This window comes from Macaca nemestrina, chromosome 5 (genome assembly GCF_043159975.1).
Source record: "Macaca nemestrina isolate mMacNem1 chromosome 5, mMacNem.hap1, whole genome shotgun sequence".
NCBI classification, from domain to species: Eukaryota; Metazoa; Chordata; class Mammalia; order Primates; family Cercopithecidae; genus Macaca; species Macaca nemestrina.
The window spans coordinates 8,181,126-8,208,572 of record NC_092129.1 but is presented as its reverse complement, the minus strand read 5'-3'; the positions used below and the strand labels follow the sequence as shown (position 1 = coordinate 8,208,572).

Below are 27,447 nucleotides of genomic sequence, written 5' to 3'. Positions count from 1 at the left end.
AAAATAATGGCCTGTTGAGTTTAAAATATATAGAATTTGAAAAACACAGGCATATAAACTGGATTGAGGATAAATATTACACTTTCTGAGGTCCTTGTATTTATATGGGAAAAGGGTAAAAGTACAAGTGCATATTAATGTTTGATAAGTCAAGGAAGCATGTTGTAAATACTAGGGTGAGCAAGCATATAACTTCCAAACTGATAGAAGAAAAGAACCAAGAAAATACATTCATATGCAACCCTCCCTCTGCCCACATCCAGGAAAAAGAGGCAAGAAAGAAAAGAAAAAGAAAAGAAGTAGAGTACATAGAAAACACTTAGTAAAAAGATTTAGTAAACCATGTCGTATAAGTGGGCTGTGCCTATTAAAGTTCAATGAAGAAGCAACTCATTTAGATGATTTTTACAGGAGTCCTGTTTAAAATAAGGATAACAAAAGTTTGAAAGTAATAGATAGGATCAAGAAAAGACACATAAGAAAAATTAACAGAAAATTCTGTATTAGTATCAGTGTAAGCTTAATGGCAAAAAGGCATCTCTAGAGATGAAGAAGGCCACTTCATAATGACAGGAAGATACACACAACCCTTAAACAACGTAGGGGTGAGGGGCACTGACCCCCTTTGCAGTAAAAAATTCCACGTATAACTTTTAACTACCGCCAAACTTAACTACTGATAGCCTGCTGTCGACTGGAAGCCTTACTGATAACATAAACAGTTGATCAACACATTTTGTATGTTACATATATTAATACTGTATTCTTACAATAAAATAAGCCATAAAGAAGAAAATGTTTTTAAGAAATCATAAGGAAAAAAAACTATATTTATTATTCATTAAGCAGAAGTAGATCACCGTAAAGGTCTTCATCCTGGTGGTCTTTACATTGAGTAGGCTGAGGAAGAGGAGGAAGATTTGGGTTTGGTCTTACTGTCTCAAGGGTGGCAGAGGCAGAAGAAGTGGTGGAGGTGGGAGGGGTGTCATGCGTGATGTAATATTTATGGAAAAAAAATCTGTGTGTAAGTAGACCCACATAGTTCAGACCTCTTGTTTAAGGGTTGGTTGTAATAGCCTTTACACATATACAGCAAAATTAGAAGTAAAAGGCGAAACAGATAAAATTTAATCACACCAGACTTTGCATTCTTTTTAAGCACCTATGGAATATTTACAAAAATTGACCATGTACTGTGCTGAAAAGCAAGTTTGAACAAATATTAAGGATGGCTATTACATGTAGTATGTTTGCTGATTACACTGTAGAAAGCTAGAAATCAAAAAATATAACTAGGAAATTATTATATGTTGAAATGAGAATAATATATTTAAATATTTAGTAGATGCCAGATTACCTTGACTTTGAATGAAAATGAAACTGCTCCCTATCTGAATTTGTGGGATACAACTAAAACCAGCTTAGAGAGGTATATGTAAAGCTTTAGATGTTTATGTTAGAAAAGAAGGAATACAATAAGCAAAATATTCATTTCAAAAATTTGGAAAAAGAACAGCAGATTAAACGAAGGAAGTAGAAGGAAGGAAGTAGTTAATGAAGAGTAGAAATCAATTAAAGATAAACACAGAATGAAATAATTCAGTATTTCAGCTAGCTATCTCTTTATTATAATGAATTTCTCCAGAAACTTACACCACTTGTTGAGCTCCTGAGTCTGTCGTTCAGTCAGCTGTAAGGTCAGCCAGGTCGTTGTGCTTCTGGGAGTTGCCTGGTTGCAGACATTGATGATGACTGGATCACTGTCTTTCATTCCCCAACAAGTTTTAGTCCAAGCTTATTTACATGGGGGAAGGGGGCTCTAAGAGAGTAGAACCATGTAAGACTGACACTGAGGCATATCATTCTTACCACTACATTGTATTGGCTAAAGCAAGTCACAATGCTAGGCTAGATTCAGGAGGTAGGAGGAGGTGCAGATTCCCTTTGCAGATGGCATGGACACAATGAGGGGCAGAGAATTGTGGCCATTTTTGAAATCAGTCTACCTCTGTCAACAAAAGCAGGTTCTTTTAAAACACTTTTGAAGACTGATCAAGAAAAAAGGAAAATAGAGGTAACCAGTCAAGAATAAAAAAATGGGACATCATTTCCGATCTTATAGGTATTAAAAATAATTAAATTAGACATCTACTTTAAATCAACAAATTTGAAAATTTAGACAAAATGGACACAACTTAAAAATTGACATACGAAGGAGCAGAAAATCTGAATCCATAATTTAAAACCTATAGAAAAATATCTAGGCTCAAGTAGCTTCACCAGTGAATTTTATTCATTATTTAAGGAAGAAATAACAGCCATATACAAGCTTATCTGGAGAGTAGAAAAAGAAGGAATACATTCCAACATGTTTTGTGACCAGAATAACTTTGATACCAAAACCTGAGACACGAGAAAGAGAAATTACAGGCCAGTTCTATTTATGAATGGACATTTCTTTAAAAAAAAAATCACCAAAATGCCAGGAAACAATTTGCTCGAGTTTGCTTTACATTGGTTTAACATTTGACAATTAGTTGAAATCCACTGCTATAACAGAATTAAGGAGAAATATTGTTGTTTTAATAGATAGTGAAAAATGATAAATTTAGATATCCACTTGTAGTTGAAAACTCTTAGCAAACTAAGAAATAGAAGGGAGTTTTAATGTGATAAAGTGCATCTTCAAAAAGTTTAAGATTACTTTAAACTTTATGGTGAACTGTTGAAACCTTTAGTCTTGAAATTTGGAACAAGTCAAGGATGATACACTTTTATTTGGCTTTGAACTCAGGGTGTGCTGACCAGTACTGTAAGGATAGCAAGAAAAAGAAATAAAAATATATGATAGGAAAGGAAAAGAAATAAGAGAACTGTCATTATTTGTGATGTAATTGTTTAGCATCCAAAAGAATCTACAAAAAATTCGTGAGAGTCAGTAATGAAGAAATGCTGGTTATAAGGTTGATAGAAAACAAAAACCAATTATATGTTCATATACCAGAAACAGAAAATGAAAACTTAAAATTATGACATACAATAGCAGAAAAAGCCCTGTGAATTTCTAGGAATGAATCTAACAACAACAAAAGTAAAAACAAGTAAAGGCACAATAAAAAAAACTCTACATTTTGGAGACTGGACATGGTGTCTCCAGCCTGTAATCCTAGCTCTTTGGAAGGCTTAGGCACTGGGGTGGGGTTGGGGTGAGGATGCCTTGAGTCCAGGGGTTTGAGATCAGCCTGGGCAACATAGCGAGACCCGAAGTCTACAAAAAAGTTAAAAAATAAAAAATTAAAAAGCCAGGCATGGTGAGGCTGAGGTGGGAGGATTGCTTGAGGCCAAGAATTCAAGGCTACAGTGAGCTATGATTGTGCCACTTGCACTTCAGCCTAAACAAAAATAAACTTGACGTTACTGAGAGAGATGAGAGATAACCTAACCAAATGGAAAAATTGTACAGTGTTTATGGTTTTGAAGAGTCTATATTATAATATGATCTCAGTGAAAATTCTTGCAAGTATTGTTTTAGAAATTGACCAACTTGTTCTAAAATATGTGGAAATGTAAAGGGCCAGGAATAGCTAAGACACTCTTGAGGAACAGCAAGAAGGAAGAACTTGGTGTACCATATAATTTACCATAATTAATACCGTGTGATATTAAAGCAAAGATAAATAAGTGGAATAAACTAGAGAGCTCCAAAACAGACCTAAGTACTGTCAGCTCTTTGTATCCTCAGGTTCCACATCCGTGGATTCAACTAACGTAGGATCAAAATATTTAGGGGGAATATTTCAACTGGTTGCATTTGTACTGAAATATACAATTTTTTTCCCTAAGCAATGCAGCATAACAGTGATTTACATAGTATTTACATTGTATTAGGTATTTTGAGTGATCCAAAGATGATATAAATTATATTGGAGGTTGTGCATAGGTTATGTGCAAATGTGACACCGTTTTATATAAGGGAGTTGAGCATCTGTGGATTTTGATATTTGTGTGGGGACCTGTAACCAATCCCCCCCACCCCAGATACTAAGGGACGATTGTGTAGATCAACATTTATGACAGTAATGACACTGTGGAGCAATTGGAAACGGGTAGTCTTTTCAATAACATTTGTATTCAGTAACATTCGGATATTTAATAACATTTGGATATTCATGTGAGAGAAAAAAAGAAAATTATCTCATGCACAGACATCAATTCCTGGTACACTGTAGATGTAAATTCGAAAGACTTAACAATAAAGCTTCTAGAAGATAACACCAGAGGGTATCTTGGTGACCTTAGGGTGGGGAGAGGCTTCTTTTAAACAGGACACAAAACGCTAACCATGAAGATAAGGTTGAAAATTTGAACTACGTTAAAATTAAAAACTTTCAGTCATCATAAGACACCATTGAAGAGGGAGAAGACAAGCCACAGATGGGAAAAATACTTGCCAGCTGTGTAACCCCAAAGTAGAAATCAGTAAGGAAAAGATAACACAATAGAAAAACACAGGAAACTTCAAATGTCCTTCAAAAAAATGCTTATCCAAATGGCCAACAAATATGAAAAAATGCGTAGCTTCATGAGTAGTCAGAGGAATGCTAATTGAAACATTTAATACATACACTAGAATGGTTAACGCATAAAAACACTGATAATAAATATTGGAAAGGAAGTGGATCAAAAGAAATTTTTATACTATATGGAGGGATAAAATTATGTACAACCATTTTAGAAAATAATTTAACACTACATACTAAAAGTTTTTTTTTTTTAAATCATCTTTGTCCTGTAGTCTTTTTTTCCTCCAGGTTCAGTCTCTTGTCCTGCTTCTTTATCTTGTCCTGTGTCTCTCATGATAGAGCCCTTCATGAACCTTTGGTGAACGTTGTTTAAGTGTGAAACAATGAAAATTTGAATTAGGAGCTTGTGTTCAGGAACAGAGCTGTCCACTGCCTACCTTAATTTGGGGTGACCACCTAAAGTTCCAGTCTTTGAGATGGAAGCCATATAATGGAACACAGAATTCTTTTCATGGGTTATTTCAATTTTTCTAGAGAAAAAACTAGCCTATTACCTACAAGTCAGAAGCCTGGCCTTTGGTGTTCTGTGGGCAGTGATGGTCGCTTGTTCTATATATTAGTTCCACCTTTTCATTCTTGTTTTCTGCAAAACTCAAGTCTCTGAGCGTCAAGTCTCTCTGGAGTTCTGTAGGCCAAAATTTGCTACTGATCACACCTCCTTCTAGAAATGACATTCCAAGCTTAATTAAGAGTAAGAGCCTGAGGTTTTAAGAAAAGGATTTGCATTAGACTTGGTAGGCTCTTGTCTACTATATGGCACACTTTTTAATGGACCTTGTGTATGTATGGTGTAGCTATACACACACATATCTGTACATGCCATCACTGTAGCTCTATCAGATAGTATTGTCCCCATTCTGTAATTGAGGCTTATTTGATGTGATTTTCAGATTCCCTTTTTTTTTTTTTTGGAGACAGAGTCCCTCTTTGTCACCTAGGCTGGAGTGCAGTGGCATGATTTCAGCTCACGGCAACCTCCACCTCCTGGGTTCAAGCGATTCTCATGCCTCGGCCACCCAAGTAGCTGGAATTACAGGCATGCACCACCAAGCCCGGCTAATTTTTGTATTTTTAGTGGAGATGGGGTTTCACCATGTTGGCCAGGCTGGTCTTGAACGCCTGACCTAAAGTGATCCACCCGCCTCAGCCTCCCAAAGTGTTGGGATTACAGGCCTGAACCGCTGCGCCAGGTCAGTTTTCAGATTCCTAATTACTATTTTCGTATTTGAACTTGGATACCAGCTGGAATCTGTGTGCTTTCAGAGTTTAAGCACATTACTGTCGTATACTACTTGAGTTTATTTAAATTGGAGATGTGGGGAGGTTAAGTTGATGAGTTTCTAAATTGGAAGTCCTTTGTTAAAGTGGATCATGGTGGGGGTTTAGGTTGGGTAAAGAGGTAAAATTACTATATACGGAAGCACTGGGCAAAGATAAGGGACTTTCTTTGAATATAAAGAGCTATTAGCAGATTTCAGAATCTAGGATCTTGAAGAGCTAAATTAAGTGCTTATAGATCAGTCTGTGAGTCTCAACATAGGGTGAAAGAAGATGTATGAAAATCCCCTCGGAGACTTTCTTCTAATGATATAGGCATACTACCTACCACCTTTCATCTGAGAATCACGTTTCTAAGGTGTGGCAATGCAAAATAAGAGCCAGTGGAGTACAGAAGATACCAGAAGTACCCAGCTTCTAAAGCCCTGATGGCAGTGGGTTTTCTAGCATGTTACTTTTATGTAATGGTATACTAACAGTTGGATAAATGCCAGAAAAAATAGGAGACCATATACATAAGAATCAGTACCTATTTGATTGAATAAATAAATGAAAACCACCGGTGGAATTTTGTGGAACTGATAGCAAACTCTTATATTTTGGTCTTTTATGCAGATGACATGCAAATGAAGAAAATTTACTTTTCACGATTTAACTCGTTTTTCCTATTGGCCTTAAAAAAATAACTTGTATATATGAATACTAGGAATTTCTGTTGAGGGATGGTAATTTTTTATTGTACAATTTTTTATTTATACAGTTATTGATATCACTGTCCTGTTTAGTGATATTCAGAGTTTAGGTTTCTTACCAGTTAAAGGTAGAAAGGAATATGTACTCTTAAGACACATTTAGCATAGCCAACCTATAATTTTCGGTAACATATTTCTGAACAGTTGCTTTGGAGAAAGTATAATTTTTCTTAGGTAAATCGAAGAGGACTTTCCCCCAAGGATTTTGGTAGAAAGGGCAGTCCCTAACAATTTCTTCAACACTGTCATTGCAAAGAGAAGTTGGACATTTTGTGGAAGGGACTTGCATTCTTGGCTGGCATCTAATATTTTGTCAAACTCTTTAATACTGTCTGTTTTAGGTTATATGTTGATGGACAGTTGTACCTGTTCTAGCTGTATACTGTTCCCATTTCATAGTTTGTGTTAATACTTGTGAAAATGTAATGCTAAACAATGAGCTATTGTAATTAAATCTGAGACTTAGCAAGAAATTCATAAGGGCTATAGATTTTATTTCAACTTAGTATTAAAAAGACATTTAACTTGAGTAAGTAAATGTAGATATACTTTATATTTTAAGAGCTGCAAGTTCCAGCAAGTGAATAATATATTGTGACCCTTATTTTTTTGTTTTTCAGTTTAATTTTGTTGGGAGAATCCTTGGACCTAGAGGACTTACAGCCAAACAACTTGAAGCAGAAACCGGATGTAAAATCATGGTCCGAGGCAAAGGCTCAATGAGGGATAAAAAAAAGGTAAGTCCTTGAAAATGGCTTGAGTCTTTTATGTGAGTAACTTACTATACTTTTACATCTCAATAATAAAATTTCCAGATGTTTTTGTGCTTAAAACACTATATTCCAGGCCGGGCACGGCAGCTCATGCCTGTAATCCCAGCACTTTGGGAGGCCGGGGCAGGCGGATCATCTGAGGTCAGGAGTTTGAGACCAGCCTAGCGAACATGGTGAAACCCTGTCTTTACTAAAAAAAATACAAAAATTAGCTAGGTGTGGTGGCGGGTGCCTGTAATCTCAGCTACTCAGGAGGCTGAGGCAGGAGAATCGCTTGAACCTGGGAGGCAGAGGTTGCAGATTGTGCCACTGCACTCCAGCCTGGGCGACAGGAGTAAAACTCCGTCTCAAAAGCGAACAAACAAACCCACTATGTTCCATGTCAGGAACTTTTAAAACTTTTCAAAGGTGGTGTCATGATTTTCCCTTGTTTTTCTTTTTTGTTTGTTTGTTATTTTTGAGATGGAGTCTCGCTCTGTCGCCCAGGCTGGAGTGCAGTGGTGCAGTCTTGGCTCACTGCAGCCTCCGCCTTCTGGGTTCAAGTGATTCTCCTGCTTCAGCCTCCTGAGTAGCTGGGATTACAGGTGCTCGCCACCATGCCCAGCTAATTTTTGTATTTTTAGTAGAGATGGAGTTTCACCATGTTGGTCAGTCTGGTCTTGAACTCATGACCTTGTGATCCACCCACCTCAGCCTCCCAAAGACCTGGGATTATAGGCATGAAACACCACGCCTGGCAATTTTCCCTTGTTCATTATCATTTTTTTACTTAGCAAATTAAAATATCAGTTCATCATGTTACTTTCCTTTGTTATTTACTTTTGGGAAGCTGCCATTTTGGAAATTAGTCAGACTGTAATGTGTGTAAAAGTATATAACTAAAAGTTTGAAAAATCTGAAATATTTCTTTTGATGAGATTTAAGTAAGAATGGTCAGATAACTTTGGATGTATGTCACATCACTGGGAGAGTTAGAAGACAGAACTCTATTGAAAGGAAGGCGGTCACTAGCCATGTGAGATACATTGTGGGTTTCATCCACATTTTGTGTTGATTTTACATTTTAAAGTATTTTGTTTCTGTTTCTGTGGGTTTTTTTCTCCTGCCATTTCTTCTTTTGCTGGTTTAACTAGTAAAGACCCAACTATCTAAATACTATTTTTAGGAAGATTTTATTAACCTAGTTTGTTTTATCCAGCAATACTGCGAGGTAGGATAGTTTTGAATTTCTATTCTTGTAAAAATTGGCGGATTTAAAAAACTAGATATTGATGGCCAAAGATTAAAAGTATTTTAGGAAGGTTTGGTCTATCTGTCTTTCTGTCTGTCTGTCTCTCTCTCTTCTTCTTTCTTCCTTCCTTTCTTCCTTTCTTTCCATTGACTTGAAGGGGCTATCTAGGAATGGTGCGTGGTTAACTGTGTTAGACCATGTCCACTGAATCGCTTTGTGGAATTTACGGAATGAACGCCAGACCCACAGGGTATCTGATAAACTTGTTTTCTGATACCTCCGCCTCATGTCTTTTAAGCCCTCACATAAGCTGACTGGGTCTCATTCATTTTTGCTCCTCATCAGTGATTTAGTAGCCAAGAAATTTGGGCAAAAAGTTCTCATAATATTGATTATTTAAAAATCTTATAATGTATTCTTTGTCAGCTGTGTTTAAAGATATTTTCATGGGAGTCTGTGAGTTCTTGAGCATTTTTAGATGTATTAAATTTTTTTATTAGAATCTTAAAAAAATTGTGCGTATTTCGAATCCGTTGAGTGATAACCTTTTCAGATGAATGTTGCCATAAAGTTTTGGTTCTCATGTTTGGACTTAGGATTATGTGGGCATTAAGTAATACTATTTAATTGCCTATGGACAGTGAATGAAGTCTTGACAACTGACAGATATATAAATCTGTACAAAAAGGTTAGTATATATTCATCAGTTAAGCTGTTCTGTCAGCCAGTTAACGAAACCCCTTTCCCCCCTTCTGAGTTTCTGTGAATTCTGTAGTAATGGCCCTCCACTCACCTTGCTCACTCTTTCAAACCCTCCCAAACAGTGAGCATTAGAGCTTGTAATTGTGTGATTATACTGTTGCATTCTTATAAGTGTTTATAATAAAAGTAAAGTCAGAATGGAATGCTTGACCATTTGGTAAAGAACATGAAAAGAGATGGAAACAAAAAGAAGTATTGATGTAAGTAATAAAGATAGCTCATTGAGTTGTATTTCAGGAGTTCAAGAGAAAAAGCCGTTTGCTTTAAACTTTTCTACAGAGTTTTCCATATATATATAGACGTATGTGCATATATATATATATGTGTATATATAATGTGTGTATAGATATATGTATATCTACACACACTAAGAAAGCTAGAAAATCCTAATTTACTGATTGCCTGTTTTACTTTTAACAAAAAAGGTTATGATGGGAATGTTGTGTGCTGGTCTGAATCCTTCCCTACACTGGTAAACTCAGTGAGAGCCTACCATGGCTATTTTATGGAGTATCAATTTCCTTGGTGTTTGGTGAGTACCTGACACAGAGTGCAGGCCTTGAAAAAATATCTGTGAAAGGAGTGACTAGTTCAGGTAATAAATGAAAGGCTTAGGTGCACCTTCCCTCATGTTCCCTGAAAAGGTTTGGTAAATAAAGGAAATTGTAAATGCTGTGTACTTCTAATGCTTTGGGGAAGATAGTACTATATTATTCTAAGCTGCTGGTTTTAAGCAAATAAGTTAATATGCCACTTTAATTTTCATTTTCTTGGATTGTTATTTCAGCATTATTGATGGGCTCAATAGCATTGGTTTAGTGCATAAATACCCAGTGGAATGGTACTGGTTAAGATCACAGAACCAGGGCTTGAAAACTATTACGAACTTCTTGTTTGTATTGGCTAAGTTTTTTATTCCTATTTTGTAAATGAAGAGACCAAAGCTTCGGGGAAGTTGAGTAATTTGCCAAAGGTCACACACCAAAATGTGGCAGTCAAATTTGAAACTAGGCTGGGTGCAGTGGCTCACACCTGTAATCTCAGCACTTTGGGAGGCTGAGGCAGGAGGATCCCAGGAGTTGAAGACCAACCTGGGCAACATAGTGAGACCCCCATCTCTACAATAAAACTTAAAAAAAAATTAGCCAGGTGTGGTGATGTGCACCTGTAGTCCCAGCTGCTAGGTAGGCTGAGGTGGGAGGATGCTTGAGCCCAGGAGCTGAGGAACAGTGAGCTATGATTGTGTGCCGGTGCACTCCAGCTTGGGCTACAGAACGAGACTCTGTCTTGGAAGAAAAAAAAACAAAAAAACTGAAGTCTAAGTTCTATGCTGTTGTACATTATTTTCTAATTATAAACCATTTCTAAGAGTGATAACTTCAGACATATTAGAACAACTTGAATATTGAGTATTATAAACTTTGACTACCATTTCATACACACCACTCAGTACACTTCTGACACCAGATGCTGTGTGACACCAGAAGCTCCCCACAAACCAAACAAATCTCCAGGAAACACCATCTGGATGTCCTCTAATTCAATTCAAAACTGGGAATGATGTCACATACCACAGGTTGAGGGCTCAGTCCCATAAGACTGTCTCCACTTCAGATGCCATTTGCAAGCCCCAGTGATGACCTGTGCTTTTGACCGACCAGCTATAAATGTGTTTTTTTGCAAGTCCCTCCTCAGGTTCAATTAATTTGCTAGAGTGGTTCACCGAACTCAGGGAAACACTTTACTTATTATAAAGGATATTACAAAGGATACCGATGAACAGCAGATGGAAAAGATGAATAGGGCAAGACATGTGGAAAGGGGCTCAGAACTTCCATCCCTTCTCCAGTGTGCCACCCTCTATGTTCCTCCATGTGTTCAGCTATTTGGAATCTCTCCAAACCCTGTCCTTCTGTTTTTTTTTTATGGAGGTTGCATTATGTAGGCATGACTGATGTTCATCATTGGCCATTGGTGTTCAACTCAACATTCAGCCTTTCTCCATTCCTTAGAGGTTGGGGAATGAGGCTGAAAGTCTCAGCCCTCTATTTTATTTGGTTGGGGTTTCTCTGGCAATCAGCCTTGATCTTGAGACTATCCAGGACCCCCACCCATTTGTTACCTCATTATACAAAAAGACACAAACACGTTCCAGACCACCACAATAAGGGAATATTGCAATAAAGCTAGTCACACATTTTTTTAGTTTCCTAGTGCATATACAAGTTATGTTTCTACCATACTGTAGTCTGTTAAGTGTGTAACAGCATTTTGTCTTAAAAATATACATGTACCTTAGTTTAAAAATAGTTTATTGCTAAAAAATGCTAATGATCATCTGAGCCTTCAGGGAGTTTTACTCTTTTGCTGGTGGAAGACCTTGCCTGGATGTTGATGGCCGCTGACTGATCAGGGTGGTGGTTGCCAATGGTTGGGGTGAGTGTGATGATGGCTTAAAATAAGAACAACGAAGTTTGCCTCATAGATTTACTCTTCCTTTCCCAAAAGATGTCTGTGTAGCGTGCAGTGCTCTTTGATAGCGTTTTACCCACAGAACTTTTGCTGTTGCTTTATCAACTAAGTTTATGTAATATTCTAAATTTTTTTATTGTCTTCAACAGTGTTCACAGTATCTTCACCACAAATACATTTCATCTCAAGAAATCACTTTCTCTGCTCATCCATAAGAAGCAGCTCCTGATCAAGTTTGATCATGCCATTGCAGCAATTCAGTCACATCTTCAGGCTCCACTTCCAATTCTAGTTCTCTTGCTCTTTCCACCACATCTGCAGTTTCTTCCCCCATCATACTCCTGAACCCCTCAGAGTCTTTCTTGAGGGTTGTAGTCAACTTTTTCCAGACTCCTGCTAATGTTGATATTTTGGCCTCTCTCCATGAATCATGAATGTTCTCAGTGGCATTAAGAATGGTAATTCCTTTCCAGAAGATTTTCAATATACTTTGCCCAGATTTATCAGAGGAATCACTATCTGTGGCAGCTGTAGGCCTATGAAAGACAGTTCTTAAATAATAAGGCTTGAAAGTCTAAATTACCCCTTGATCCATGGGCTACAGAATGAATGCTGTGTTAGCAGGCATGAAACAACATCTATCTCCTTGTATGTCTCTACCGGAGATTTTGGGTTACCAGGTGCATTGACAATGAGCAGTGATATTTGGAAAGAAATCTCTCTTTCTGAGCAATATGTCTCAACAGTAGGCTTAAAATATTCAGTAAACCTTTCTCTGCTGACATCCTGGCTTTGTTGTTCCAGTTATGGAGCACAGGCAGGGTACCTCAGCTTCCCCCCCCCCCCCCCCCCCCAAGACAGAGTCTCGCTGTACCACCCAGACTGGTGTGCAGTGGTGCAATCTCAGGTCACTGCAACCTCCGCCTTCTGGATTCAAGCGATTGTGCCTCAGCCTGCTGAGTAGGTGGAGTTACAAGCATGCACCACCACACCCAGCTAATTTTTTTGTATTTTTAGTAGAGATGAGGTTTCGCTGTGTTGGCCAGGCTAGTCTCGAACTCCTGGCCTCAAGTGATCTGCCCACCTCAGCCTTCCAAAATGCTGGGATTACAGGTGTGAGCCACTGCACCTGTCCCATTTAGCATAATTTTTAAGTGCCGTAGTATTTTTGGAATGGTAAATCAGCATTGGCTTCAACATAAAGTCACCAGTTGCATTAGCCCCTAACAAGAGAATCAGCCTGTCTTTGGAAGGTTTGAAGCCAGGCATTGACTTCTCTCTAGCTATGAAAGTTTTAGATGTCATTTTCTTCCAGTAGTAGTCCAGACACACACACTACTTATCACTTAAGTTCACTGTCTTATATGGGCATGGTTGGTGTACCCCAGAACAATTACAGTAATAATTTCAGAGATTACTGTCTACGGGTCACCATGGCAGACATAATAATAATAGTAATGTAAGAGTTTGAAATATTGTGAGAATTACCAAAATGCTGCTTGGAGACACGAATTGAGCACATGCTGTTGGAAAAATGGTGCCACAAGATTTGTTTGATGCAGGGTTGCCATAAGACCTCAATCTGTAAAACTGCAGTGTATGTGAAATACAATAAAAGGAGGTATGCCTGTATTACTTGGGAGATTCAAGGGTTTTAGAAGATTTGTGCCAGGAAACAAAGACCAATTATATTTATTTTATCATAAATCACAATATCATACTATCATTCCTTTGATGTTTCAGGAATTCTCCCTAGAGGTTTTAATCCCATGTTCTTAATGGAAATCTATATACTTGAGCAGATTACAAATGCTAGAGGAGTAATTTTAGATGAGACTGGGTGCATTCAGGGTGGTATGGCAGACTAGAGGAGTAATTTTAGGAAAAGAAAGTAATTTTGGTGTTTCGCTTGAGTTGCAGAGGCCGTATCCAGGGCTGTGAAAGAAATGTATTCATGCTAGGAGGCGTGGTCCGCCTTTAGAAACAGGTGGGAGTCAGCTGGTTCTAATGTAGCAAATGAGAATATGTAAGCCATTAAAACAGAACAGTGTTTTGCACATCATTAGGTACTTGGCAAATTGTTGTGGAGTGACAAGTAGTACCTTGAAGTTCACCCTTCGGGAATACATATGCATTGTCATTGTAGGTGATGCCATTTATGGATTTGTCTTATCAGTCTGCAATTTGTCAGCTCTTCTGAGATCTCGCTTCTCATAAACAAGAGGAGACTAAGTAGCAATGCTTGTGGGTTCCTCCTTCTCACCTCCTTTTTCTCTCCTCCCTTCTCTCCCAGTGTGTTGATTGGTGAAATGTGTGCAGTTTATCAAAAGCCATGTCAGGCCAGATGTTGCATCATCTGGAAATGTGCAAAGACTCAGCAATTCCAGTTCAAATTCTTTGCTCAAAATGAAGGGATGTGCACTCTTCTTCTAGCCATTCTAGGGCTGCTGATGCAGTGGTTAGAGCAGGGGTGTCCGATCTTCTGGCTTCTCTGGACCACATTGGAAGATGACAAATTGTCATGGGCCACACATGAAATACACTAACAATAGCTGATGAGCTGAAAAAAAACAAAGAAACAAAAAACAAAACAAAAAAACCATAATGTTTTAAGAAAGTTTATGAATTTGTGTGGGGCCACACTCAAAGCCTTCCTGGGCTGCATGCGGCCCATGGACCGGGGGTTGGACAAGGTTGGGCTGGATGGTATCAGCCACTTTTACTATCTGTGCCACATCATGTTCAGACCATGGGACAACCTTGGAAAAGAGTCACACTCTTCCAACAGAAATGGAGCCTTAAAGAAGTGAAATATGCCACCTGGTTCCTCATTTCTACCTAAAGAGTACACAAAATAGAAACTTCTGTCTCTCACTGGATACTCAAATTCAGTTGTGTAAATCATTCTTATCAGAATGTGGGCTTTGAAATCAATTGGTAGTAGTTTTTAACTTAATACTTGTTTCCCAAATATATTTGGCCGTAGTCTCTCCTTTTTTAAAGATGTCTCTAGAACTTCCTGAAGAACTACAGTGTTTTGTGGAACATGACTTAGGAAATGTTACTAGAGTCATATTGTAGAGTTGCAGACATAGGTGGAATTTTTGAATTTTGTTTTACAGAACCTATTTAGGTAGAGCAATTAATAACTTTTTTCACATGATACTTTTCATATACATTACAAATTGTTAAGTATCTCTTAATAGCAGAGATTTCTTAGCCCTATTTGTTGTGCTTAAAATATATTTTAATTGGTCAATGTGTTACATTTTTAGAAAAGTGAGAAAGTAGGCTGGGCACGGTGGCTCGTACCTGTAATCCCAGCACTTTGAGAGGCTGAGACAGGTGGATCACCTGAGGTCGGGAGTTCGAGACCAACCTGACCAACATGTGGAAACCCTGTCTCTACTAAAAATACAAAATTAGCCAGGCATGCCTGTAATCTCACCTACTCTGGAGGCCAAGGCAGGAGAATCGCTTGAACCCAGGGGGCGGAGGTTGGGGTGAGCTGAGATTACACCATTGCACTCCAGCCTAGGCAAGGAGAGCGAAACTCCATCTCAAAAAAAAAAAAAAAAAAAAAAAAAGAAAAGAAAAGTGAGGAAGTCCCAGAGGGTCTCAAGAAAAATAAAGGCTCCTGACATTCCATTAGTTTAGACATTACCCTTGTTTATAGTTTGGTATGTCTTGTAGATTGTTCTTCATGCAGTTATACATATGTACACATGTGGTATATTAAGTGGATCATATTATATTTGCTGCTTTATAATCAGCATTTTTTCCTGCAACTCTATATCCTGTCCTATGTCAGTTCACCAAATAGTAGAGCTTTATGCCTAAGACTTTGTGCTAGGTGATAGGAACGTGCACTTAAAGGACATTTCAAGGCAGCCTTCATAGTGATATGCAAAAATAAATTTCCTTGAATTTTTGGGTGGGGGAACTTGCAAGTTTTTTTTTATGAAATATGTTACTGCTGTGTCAACACTTTGAAAGAGATAAATTAATTCAGTCTTGTGATTGATACACCAGAGTGGCTTTGGCAGTTGGTAGCATAACATCAAGTACAAGTAGGAAAGTAGGGTTCCAGACAGCCTGTTTTATCGATCTTGTTGAATACTTAGCTCTCTGACAAGCTGTAGCATGGGTATGGTTTTTTGTTTTTTGTTTTAACTTTTCATTATGCATAATTTTAAGCAATGGAAAGACAAGTAGAGTAGTGAACCCTCATTTACCCATCACCCATGGTCAGCGGTCAGCATTGCCTCTCTCTTTTGAAGAGGGAACTCTCTCGTTCCCCATTGCCTCTCTCCACCTTTTGCCTCACAGATTATTTTGGAAGCAAATTCAGACGTATAATTTCAACTGTAAATGTTTTATTAGCTATCTCTGAAATAGAAGAACTCTAATGATAATGTGTTTGTGTTTTAATCTCTAGAAAATTCTTTATCATCAAATATGTAGTCAGTGTTAATAGCTTCCCTGGTGTCTCATAAATATGCTTTTAAAATGATTTGTTTTAATGAGCATATAAATGAGGGTCATCTACATTGTAATTGATAGATCTCTTAAGCCACTTTCCAGACGGCCATTTCTCCCTCTTGGCGTCACTGGGTGATTTGTCTTGAATTCCCGTGGATTTTGCTGGTGGCATTTTCATGGTGGTGTTTAACATTTATCTCTGTTCGCCATATTTCTTGTAAATTGGTAGTGACAAAGGTTTAATTAGATTCAGCTCTCCCACCTTCTCTTCCTCATTTCTATTCTTTTTTGAAGGAATATTTCATAACTAGTGTTGTGATAGTAGTACATAAAGTCTCATTTCCTCTCTGTGATTTTAGCAATCATTGTTGATTGTTTTCTAGGTCCTTTTGTTTTCCTCAGTGGGAGTTGCAGAATAGCTATATTCTATTTCTTCATTCATATTAGCTAGATACAGTTTTTATCAGAAAGGTAGAATAAATGTTTAATTATTTGCTAGTTTTTAAATAGTGAATTGCTTCCGAGAAATCCTACAGACTGAAAGAATGAGTGTTTTTCTTCCCCCACTTTGGGTATCACTATGAATGCATTTAAACAGTTGTATATGTTTCGTTCATTGAAGTTATTATTTTTCACTGGTGCTCAAGTTGTTTGGCCATTGGAGGGACTTCTTCGCATTGACTTCTAAATCTTTTCAATATAAACCTAGTAAATGTGAATAGTAACTTTGCTTTCTAGTGTAGTGTGATATGATACCCTGCACTCTTCTTGTAAGAATTCTTCCTCAGACTTGGCATCAGCCAATTTTTCAGGGAAGCTTTGTTAACAAAAAACGCTGAAGACAAAACAAAACAAAAACAGAGAGAAATAGTGCAGAGATTATAATCTGGGCTCTAGTGATGCTCATTATTGTAGGCTTTTCACAGCTGTGAAATACACACAAATATTTTCACAAATTCATTCTCATTAAATTTAGGACTATAATGTTATTTAATCTTCTATCTGTATCTTCTTTCTTACTGAAAATTCTGGTTCCTAATGACACAAAATAATGGTTCATTTGCTTTATTTCAAAAAGGAATCTACTACCAATTATATAGTTGGTGACAACAATTTTACACTGAGCTCTTACTATTTTGAGGGTATATCCACTAGATACAAGTTACCATCTTTTAAAGCACTTGGAATAATTTTTATATGTAACAGTTATGCTAGTATACAGATCCATGGTTAGGTTCGTTTGTTGCACTTGATTTTCTAGTTGTGGAAATTGCATAAAATATTTTCCTGTTTTCTACTTTAAAATATTTACATGGCTCCAAAGCAAAATATACAAAGCAGAGAATTTTTATAAAGTATGACTTTTATCTCTGGCCCATTTGTTTACCTAGTCCTCTCTTTCTGTTTGGGTAGATTTTTTGTTTTTAGTTTTTGGTTTATCCTTCCATTTCTTTCTTTCTTTTTTTTTTTTTTTTTAAACATAAGCAGTTATGTAACAGTTTTTTCTGTATGTATGTGTGTGTGTAATTTCTCCTTTCATAGATTATTATACTCTCAGCACTTTTTCATACCTTTATTATTTGTTTCACTTAACAGTATATTGTGATCATTTAATGGGAGTATATAAGGAACAGCCTTTATTCCTTTTTTTGCCGTTACAAATAGGAATAGTGCTGTGTTGACAAGTGTTTCTTGAAGTTGCTAGTTTATATTTGGGATAGAATTGTAGAAGTAGGATTGTGGTGTGTGATTTTGTTAGTTAGTGCTAAATTCCACTGTCTTGGGGTGGTGGTTTGCATTACCATCAGCAGTGTATGAGAGTAGCAGTTTCCCCACAGCTTCACAAAACTTTGCTCTGTTTTGCAATAGATTGAGCATCTGTTAAAGGCACTTTCAAAGAAGTTATGCTGTGTGTGTGTGTGTGTGTGTGTGTGTGTGTGTGTGTAAAAGTCATTACTGTTATGAACACTGTTACCATCTTCAGTTTCCCAACTATTGTTTGTAGTGTTTTTTTAAATTTTCTGACTGAAGCAGTTTATAAATAATGGTTAGGCTTACTTGAAATGGTACCATTACAGCATGTCTTAAGGCACATTGTAATTGTAATAACTTCTGATTGGGCTTAATAAACTACTTACTATTTAAATGTTTTTAAGTGGAAATATGCTTTGATTTTCCATAAGCTTACAAGCTTTTCTCAGCTAGGGTTCCTCATCTGAACCACAGAACATAGGAGTTATTTCATTTTATTAAGGATGATTCATCAAGAGAGCCATTACTGTTATTGTTACACAGGAGATAAGTTAACCACATATAATTTATGTCTTGGGCTGGGCATTGAAATTTGATTCTCATGTGGAATTCTTAGTTGAGAAAGGTGTCCCCTGTGAGAAATGGTTTTTTCTTGCATTTTATATTACTGCCTCACCATCAAACCATATATATATCCCCCTCTTCCTTCAGTCTCCCTTATTGGTACCATTTGATGAGATGAATTAGGGAGTAGAAACTGTTACAGATTCTTTGTTAAAGGGTTAATCTTACAAATTGCCTCTTTACCAACTTTCATGAATCCAATTGAATAGTAGAATTAGCTATGAAAACAGATGAGTTGCTTTAGAGAAGTGGCAGTGAAATGTGTACTCTTATATAACGTGGTCTAGAGGGAACCTTATTAAGTCACGAAGTCTAAACCATCTTTGTGATACTTAATTCTGTGATATTTCAGTAAGTAGTACTACAAATGACTGTTAGTCAGTTTTCATTACTTTCTGCCATAGTTAATTTAATACAATCTGAGGCAGCAGTTATTTTTTTGAATGCCTATGATTTTTTGCCCTCAAGGAACTTTCACCCCTGGGAGACTAATAATATTGACAGTGAACTAATACAACGGAGATGATATATACGTCATGCCACAGGAAGTCAAGAAGTAATGTGTTCTTTGAAAGTTGAAGGTTTTTTAAGGAAGCTAGAGAAGATTGACTGAAGTAGGAGTTTACCAGTCAAATAAGTAAAATGGTATTCTAGACATCAGAAATAGAATCAACCAGGGTATGTTGCTATGTGGATGCTCGGTGTGTCTCAGTGGAAGATATGGGGCACAGTGGAGTGTTGGTATTGGAGATGAAGCTGAGGTCTGAGGATAAAGAACCGTGAACGTTATATCCAAATTGATTTCATTTTGAAAGCCATGCACTGACACTCTTTTCTTTTAAAGATGAGAAGTTATATGACATATTAATTGTTTTGGAAAGGTAACTTGACAGTAGTGGAAGAGATGGACAGAAGTGGGCAGAAGACAAATGATCAAGTCTCAGACAACTCTGCCTTAGAAAGTTCTTTCTTGTGTTAGGATAAAATCTTTGAAACTTCAATCCTCTGATCTTAATCTACTTTGAATTCAAAACAAATATAATAAACTTAAGAGACTTTGACATGTTTAATTACAGTGCTTGTCTTACAGGTGTTCTGCCCTAGCTAAAAGTTTATTGCCTAGTAGCCTTAGTTCTCTTTTTTGTTAAGATGTCATGTGATATATGGTGTTGAATTCAACTTCAAAAGTGGTAGATTGGTTTGTTTTTAAAGAGAAAAGAAGACCTGCCATTCTTTCAGTGCTTTTCAAACTGTCTATGGTAAGAGACCCACTAAAAAAATTCAATCCATTATATCTTTTGGTGAAATATAATAAAATGAGTTATCAGAGAAGTCAAATTTCAAAAAGACATATATTTAACCTCATTTAAAACTTTCTTTTATCAAGAGACATAAAATTATCCTGTCAGAATGCTCAAAGAGTTTCTGAACAGGCTTGATTTCTGTACTTGTCGGCTGCACTTCTGGCGGCACTGGTTTAAATGCCAGCTGTGACGTGGTGTGTTTGTTTCAGGATTGTAAACTAGCTCCCTGGTGCCCCTCCTCCTCTACTTTTGTTCTCCTCACCCCTTCATTTTTTTATTTTTATTTTTTTGCTCTGTGTTTATAAAATAAAATTCATTTTAGATTATTGACTAGATTGTTTTTAAATTTGATTTCTGGTTACATGTTCATTAAGGACTCAAATGACTTAGCTTTGTTTTAAGATAGAAGAGTACAAAACAGTGCAATAAAAATTAAATGTTTATTTCTGATTGGATAATATCTCAATACATTTATAGAGTGGAGTCACTGCTTTTTGCTCATTGTTAAGAAAGATTGGGAAGACTTGAAATAAAAAATTTAATTTATTTGAAAATACATTTATTAAAATTTGTGAGACACCTTTTGAGAGGTAAAAAGATGGACCCAATGAGAGTAAACCTTTGTTTTTTTTAGTAAAGTAATACTTTAACCTGTAAAACTTCATCTAATTCCTCAGCCATAGATATAACTCCAGGATGAGTTAATTGTCCATGTCTAATGAAATGAGACGTGAGTTGCAGTGAAAAGGGAGAGTCCATTTTATCACTAGATGCTCTTAATGAGCCTTTTAAAATTAAGTCTTGATTGGATTGCAGTCAATTTAGTTAAGGAATATTTGAGCATCTTGTAGTTGTGTCTTATGTAACAAATTTTCTTTTTAGAGGATTCAGCTCTCTGTTGACAGAATGAGTAGTGGAATGTTGTTGATTTGTATTTATGCTGCAGCAATTGATTTTTTCAAAACGCTTTGACAAACCTTAGTTGGAAATGCTTTTCCAGTCATATTAACAAATTATTAGGCAGTTTCATAAGCCTAGGGAGCCATCCTATTCTATCCCACTAGTTTTAGTTTTCTGTTTATTTCTTCAGTTATGAGAGACCACTATTAAATTATTTTGTTCTTTAGATTTTAAAACATACAATTATTAACTCTTGATTTTAAAGACATATAATTTTTAATTTGGTGTTTTTAAATCACAGGTTGTTATAGGACACAGTTTGTGGGGTTGTGTTTAATGTTTAACAATTAAATTGTGAATCTCAGACTATTGAAATTACTCTTCATTTTGTGAATTGTTATATGTTTAATTATTTTAAAAAACAGTAATAGAAATTGTAGCAGATAGTGAAGAATGTTTTTTTAAAGGTCTGCTTTTTAACTTAAGATTTTTGGTGAATTAAAATAACTATAAGGTAGTCTAAATGTAGAGGACTAGTCACTTCAAATAGAAAAAAATTTTCTTAAGAAATCTAATATGAAGAAAATTTTGAGTGATTTTATCTTTGTAACTAATAAGATTGATGTTTGAATAATAATTTGTGTTATCTAAGTGAGATTATTGAATAATAAGAAAATGAGTAAACGGATGTCTATATGGATGCTTCAGAATGTGTAATATGATCAAGTGTTACAATAGCACATTGTTTAGAACGTTTTAAGATTTAAGCCAAGTAAGTACTTTAAAAGGAGTCAAAAGAAGTGAAAGCAAATACCAAAGCTCATCTTTTATAACATAAAAATGAATTTTTCTTAATTATGAAAGCCTTTCATGTTTAATGTAGAAAAAAATCAGACAATTCTGGTATTTTAAAAATGTAATCTTCCCCATTTAGCATTGTTACTTGTGTGTTAATACATATTTCGACACCCTGAGTATTTGTGACCCGATATATTTTATGTATATTACTTACTAAAAACTTATCTACAATACCTTTTTTTTTTTTTGAGATGGAGTTTTGCTCTTGTCGCTCAGGCTGGAGTGCAATGGTGCGATCTCGGCCCACTGCAACCTTCGCCTCCTGGGTTCAAGCGAGTCTCCTGCCTCAGCCTCCTGAGTAGCTGGGATTACAGGCGCCTCTTACTACTCCCAGCTAATTTTTTGCATTTGTAATAGAGATGGGGTTTTAATGTTGGTCAGGCTGTTCTTGAACTCCTGACCTCAGGTGATCCACCTGCCTCAGCCTCCCAAAGTGCCGGGATTACAGGCGTGAGCCACAGCGCCCGGCCTACAATACTTTTTAATGGTTATAAGTAGCATTTAATTGTACATATGTGTATTGAGGTATATTGTTTATTGAAGTTTTAAAATAATTGTTTTTACTATGAAAATGCTGTGAAGAATATCTGTACATTATCATTAAGATAAATGTGACTGGGCGCCATCACCATGGCTCATGCTTGTAATTCCAGTACTGTAGGTGGGATTCCACCACTGAGGTGGGAGGATCACTTGAGCTTAGGAGTTCGAGACCACCCTGCACCCTTCTCTAACTTAAAAGTACGACCAAAAAAAGGTAAATGTGTAGAATTGATTGGTTGAAAATGCATTTCAAAATTGCCTTTCAACTTCACTGTTTGAAATCGTAAGCTCCCTCAGAAAATGAAAATGCTTATGTAATGAATCTTTAAAAAATCACTTTTTTTAGAGGGACAGGAATATAGACAAAAATATAACAGAAACATACCTCTGGTTAACAAAGTTAAAGCTTATCTATTAGGATATATTAATGTTCACTTTTTTATTGCCTGACGTTGCTGCCAACTCTAAACCCACACTTTGTATTTCCTTTTAATCTGCATTTTGAAAAAATAAATAATTATACATATGTACAGAGTAATTACAAGGCTAGCAAAGTGAATTCATGTATACCCTCAACCTAGATTTGCCATATACCTTGGACCTCCATACTGCAGGCCCCGCATCCTCCAATTCAGCCAAGCACAGATCAAAAATATTCCGAGGAGGGGAATAATAAAAAATAATACAACAATAGAAAATAATACAAATAAAAAACATGGTACAACGATTTACATAGTCTTTACATTGTATTCAGTGTTATAAGTAATTAGTGATTATTTAAAGTGTATGGAGGGTGCGCCTGAGTTCTGTGCAAATACTGCACCTTCCTATATCAGTGACTTGAGCACTGGTAGGGAGGCGGTCCTGGAACCAATCCCGCAGGGATACTAAGGGACAACTGTATTAATGTTTTGTTCATTTGTGTGTACACACAGTGTTGATTTTGTATTTGGAAGTTCACCTACTTGCTGAAACTTATCTGTAACCCTCAAATCATTACTGGTGACACTTTCACGGTCATTCATGGACACGCACACAGTGGCAATAAAAATCTGAGTCATCCAAATGCTCTTGTGTGATGTTGAGATAGAGCAAGATGACACATTACCACCTTTTTACTTGAGTTCATATACTATAAAAAAAAAAAGTTCTTTTTATGGTCTGCTTAGTGTCACCTTTTTTTGGGGGAGGGGGCGTTTTTCGACTTTTTATTATGATTTTGCTGTTTAAAATGTCCCTCAAACATAGTGCCGAGGTGCTGTCTAGGATTTAGGATTCCTAACAGCAAGAAGACTGTGTGTGTTGTGCCTTATGGAGAAAATACTTGTGTTAGAGAAGCTTAGCTCAGGCATGAATTAGTGCTGTTGGCTGTTGAATGTTAAAGAATCAACAGTTATGTATTAAATAACATGTCTTTTTTATTATTTATTCTTATTGAGACAGAGTCACACTCTGTCGTCCAGGCTGAAGTACAGTGGTGTGATCTTGGCTCACGTTAACCTCTGCCTCCTGGGTTCAAACCATTCTCCTGTCTCAGCCTCCCAAGTATCTGGGATTATAGGAGCGAGTCAAAACACCTGGCTAATTTTTCTGTTTTTAGTAAAGACAAGGTTTCACTATGTTGGCCACGCTGGTCTCAAACTCCTGACCTCAAGTGATCTGCCTGCCTCGCCCTCCCAAAGTGCTGGGATTACAGTTGTGAGCCACTGCGCCTGGCCTAAATAAGGTGTCTTTGAACAGAAACCCATATAAAACGAAATTATGCATTGATTGTTGATAAAAATGTAACCAAAGGCTTGTGGCAACCAACCCTGTGTTTCCCTGAGGAGCAGTATTGGCTCATTCAGTGTTCCTGGTGACTTTACCACAAATAATGAGAGTTGGCTTGCGTGTGTGTGTGTGTGTGTGTGTATAAGATAATTATTACTGTTTGCTGAATCATTTGAGAGCAACTTGCAGACATTATGATCCTTCATCCCTGTCTTAGACTGCGTTTCCTAAAACCAAGGAAATTCTTTTACATAAAATTACTTTATCAAATTCTGAAAATTAAGTATTATTACAATATTGTTATTTGGTGGTCATCCTAATTCAAATTTTTCCAATGTTTCATTCGTTGTGAGTTCTTTCTGATTCAGAATCTAGTCCAGATCACAGATTACATTTATCTGCCCTGTCTCTTACCATGTAATTTGGAACAGTTCCTCAGACTTTCATTATCTTTTATAATTTGGGTGTGTCTTGTTTCTTCATGAATAGATTCAGGCCATGCATTTTTGGCAAGAATGTTTCAAAAAGTGATGTGTCCTTCTCAGGCATCACGTTAGCAGTTAGATGATGTTAATTTGCCTCATATTTGATGTCGGTAGCTGATCATTTGGTTAAAATAGCATGAGTTATGTATTGTCATTGTAAAGGTAACTTTACCCCCTTTTAAATCATAACTAATCTAAGGAGAAATACTTTGAAACTTTGTAAATATTCTTTCCTAACAAATTTAGGATTGCAATGTCTCTTGTCCAATTTTCCTGTCATTCCCTTTACATTTGTTAGTTAACATTTAATTGTAATGAATATATTGCCTGTCATTTCTAATAGGTTAAGAGCTCTTTCTATATTATATGTATTCTTCCATATCCCTTTTGTTTGTTGATTTTAGAGTCTCTCTTCTGACTTTTACGCTGCTTGATACCTTTACTTGGTTAGATGGTGGTAGTAATGGTTGTGGTGACGAGAAGTTGATATTGTTATTGTTAAGGGCTTGAACACACTGAGCTGTGATTTAGCCATTGTTATCAGTCCATGTGAATTAACTCATTGAATCCTCTGAAAGCCCTATGAGGCAGTTATTGTTTTAATTTTATAGATGAGGAAATGAAGCGTTAAGGAAGTAAAGTACCTTCTGTGGCTAGTGAGTTGCTTGGTCCCAAGATATGAACCCAGGCCGGCTTGAGTTTAACTACTACATTGTGTCTTTCCTCTAAGTAGTCTTCTGATTTCCTTATTTCCATTCTTCTGCTCTTTTCTCTTTTCAGCAACCAGAATGAATTTAAAGAATAATCTTCAAGCATATTTTCACGTATTCAGTTGGAGTCAGGTCTTTACTGTGGCTAAAGGCCCTACGTGGCCTTGTAGCTTGCTCCTCCCTAGACTTTTCTACTCTTTGCCTCCTCTTTGTGTATTCTTCAAACATACACATTCTCTCATCATATTGCTTTGGTGTTGCTACTCCCTCTGCCTGGAATACTCTGCCCTTATATATATGTAAACTTTATTTGTCCCTTCATTTCAGATGTTGAATCTCACTTTTCAGAGAGACTTTCCATAACCACTTGGCCCCCATAGAGTAAACCTTCTTGCCCTTTTGCTGTCTTGTATTTTTTCATCTTACCATCAACAGCCCTGACATGTTCTACATATATATTACTACCACCCTCACTTAAGGGAATATGTTCACTGAGAGCAGAATTGTCTCTTTTATTCATTGTTCTGTCCTCAGTAATAGAGTTGTACATACCTGCCGTGTAGTTGGTACTCAGTAAATATGTGTTGAAGAAAGGAGTAGTTTGTCTTTTAGTTTTGCTTATAATTATTTTGCATAAAGACATTATTAATTGAATAATTTTAAAGTATATTTTATTGTGATTTTGTGGATTCTGTCTTCAGTGTCGTGCTTTAAGGCCTTTACCTTGTTCAGTAGTTTATATGGATATTTGCCATTTTGTGCCGTCATTAGTTTTGTTCTAGCGTTTGTTCAATTAAATCTTAAATTCTTTTGGAAATTCATTTATCTAAGGGAAGATAGGAAATTTCGCTGTTTATCAATTATTTTCCTTTTTAAAACAATTTTATTGACTTAAAATTTTTAAAATTGCTTTTAATGATTGTATAGTTTACTTTTTTCTGTATGTTAAAAATGAAAAATTCACACTTGAAATTCTTAATTTAGTAGGAAATTTTTTTTAACTTCTTAAAGAATTTTTTGGTGCAGTGTTTTAGTCTTTGGGGGAATTTGCTCTTACTGTATAAGTAAGAATTTATTCAGTCTATTAGTTTTATTTTATCTAGATGTCCTATATTTATTACCTAATGGCCTGGGAAGAAATAAGAGTAGATATTGTTTGTTAAAAAAGAAAAATCCATGTTTTTTTAAAAACCCTATTACCTTCATATTTTGAAAGCATGCTAAATTTTTCTTCTCAGTATAGCTTTTTGGAAGAGTGACATTAAGTTTTGATTTGCTTAGGATAGTTTTAGCTATATTTATTGTCTAGTTGTAATTACTAGTAGCATCTCCATTCACGTTCAAAACATTCTGGTTGGGATGAAAACTTATGTAGTCTCTTCAGATTTGGGTGTTGTTTTAGTGTTTGTGACTTCTACAAAACACTAGTGTCATTCTTAAATCTACTTTTGTTACTAGCTATCATGGGATTTGTTAAGGAGTGATACTGTGGCCTTATGAAGTTTTTGATAGAAAATTAAAATACTACTATAAAAATTTCTGTTACTGTGTTGCTGTTAGAATAAGAACTAAATTTTGTATGATCCTTGAAGAAAATAAATTACGGAAAATTATGTAAATCCGTGGATCTTTTTGTCCTCCAGTAGTCTTGTTTGCTTACAGAATTTAATTCATGTTCTTCATTAGTTTGCTCCTACTGCAGCCGTGGTAAAAAAATATATATGTGGGAGGCATCCTCAACTCCTTTCTTCCCTCAGTCGTTCAACAAGTTTGCACAGTTGTGCAGCTCAAGACCCTCTGGTGCTCTCACTGCTTCCCCACCAGCATTGGCTGAATTTGTGTGGGGATTATTTTTTGTCTATACTTTCTATAGTCGTCTCTTACTTGCTCTCCTTGTCACCCCACCCCAAATAATTTGCACAATTTTAATGTATTTTTCAGTTAGTTTATTTTTTTTTGTTTCTACACAGAAAGGTTAGTATCTTATTGGTATGTTTGTTTGTGAGTGTCCGTCTGTTTAGGTATGTGAAAGTTTGTAGTCCTCTGTTCTGGGAAATAAAACAATGGTTTCTTCTCATTGCCAAGCGGTTAAATGACTTGTTTCTATTACCTGATTTGTCTTAGTCACTTTCAGTTCTTTAATTATTTAAGCTGTATAGATAATTTAT

The 27,447-nt window shown here is 36.3% G+C and overlaps 1 protein-coding gene across 6 annotated transcripts in view; it reads left to right on the top strand.

Moving 5' to 3' along the window:
• LOC105487524 (QKI, KH domain containing RNA binding) overlaps nt 1–27,447 on the top strand; it is a 166,685-nt gene that overhangs the window by 55,583 nt on the left and 83,655 nt on the right. For all 6 annotated transcript variants that reach the window (XR_011623272.1, XM_071096243.1, XM_071096242.1 and 3 more), the window contains exon 3: nt 7,234–7,350. Coding sequence is in view for 5 of the 6 variants with exons in the window: in XM_071096243.1 (XP_070952344.1) it covers nt 7,234–7,350 (117 nt within the window). In the remaining variant the exon portion in view is untranslated. The remainder of the gene's footprint in view (nt 1–7,233; nt 7,351–27,447) is intronic.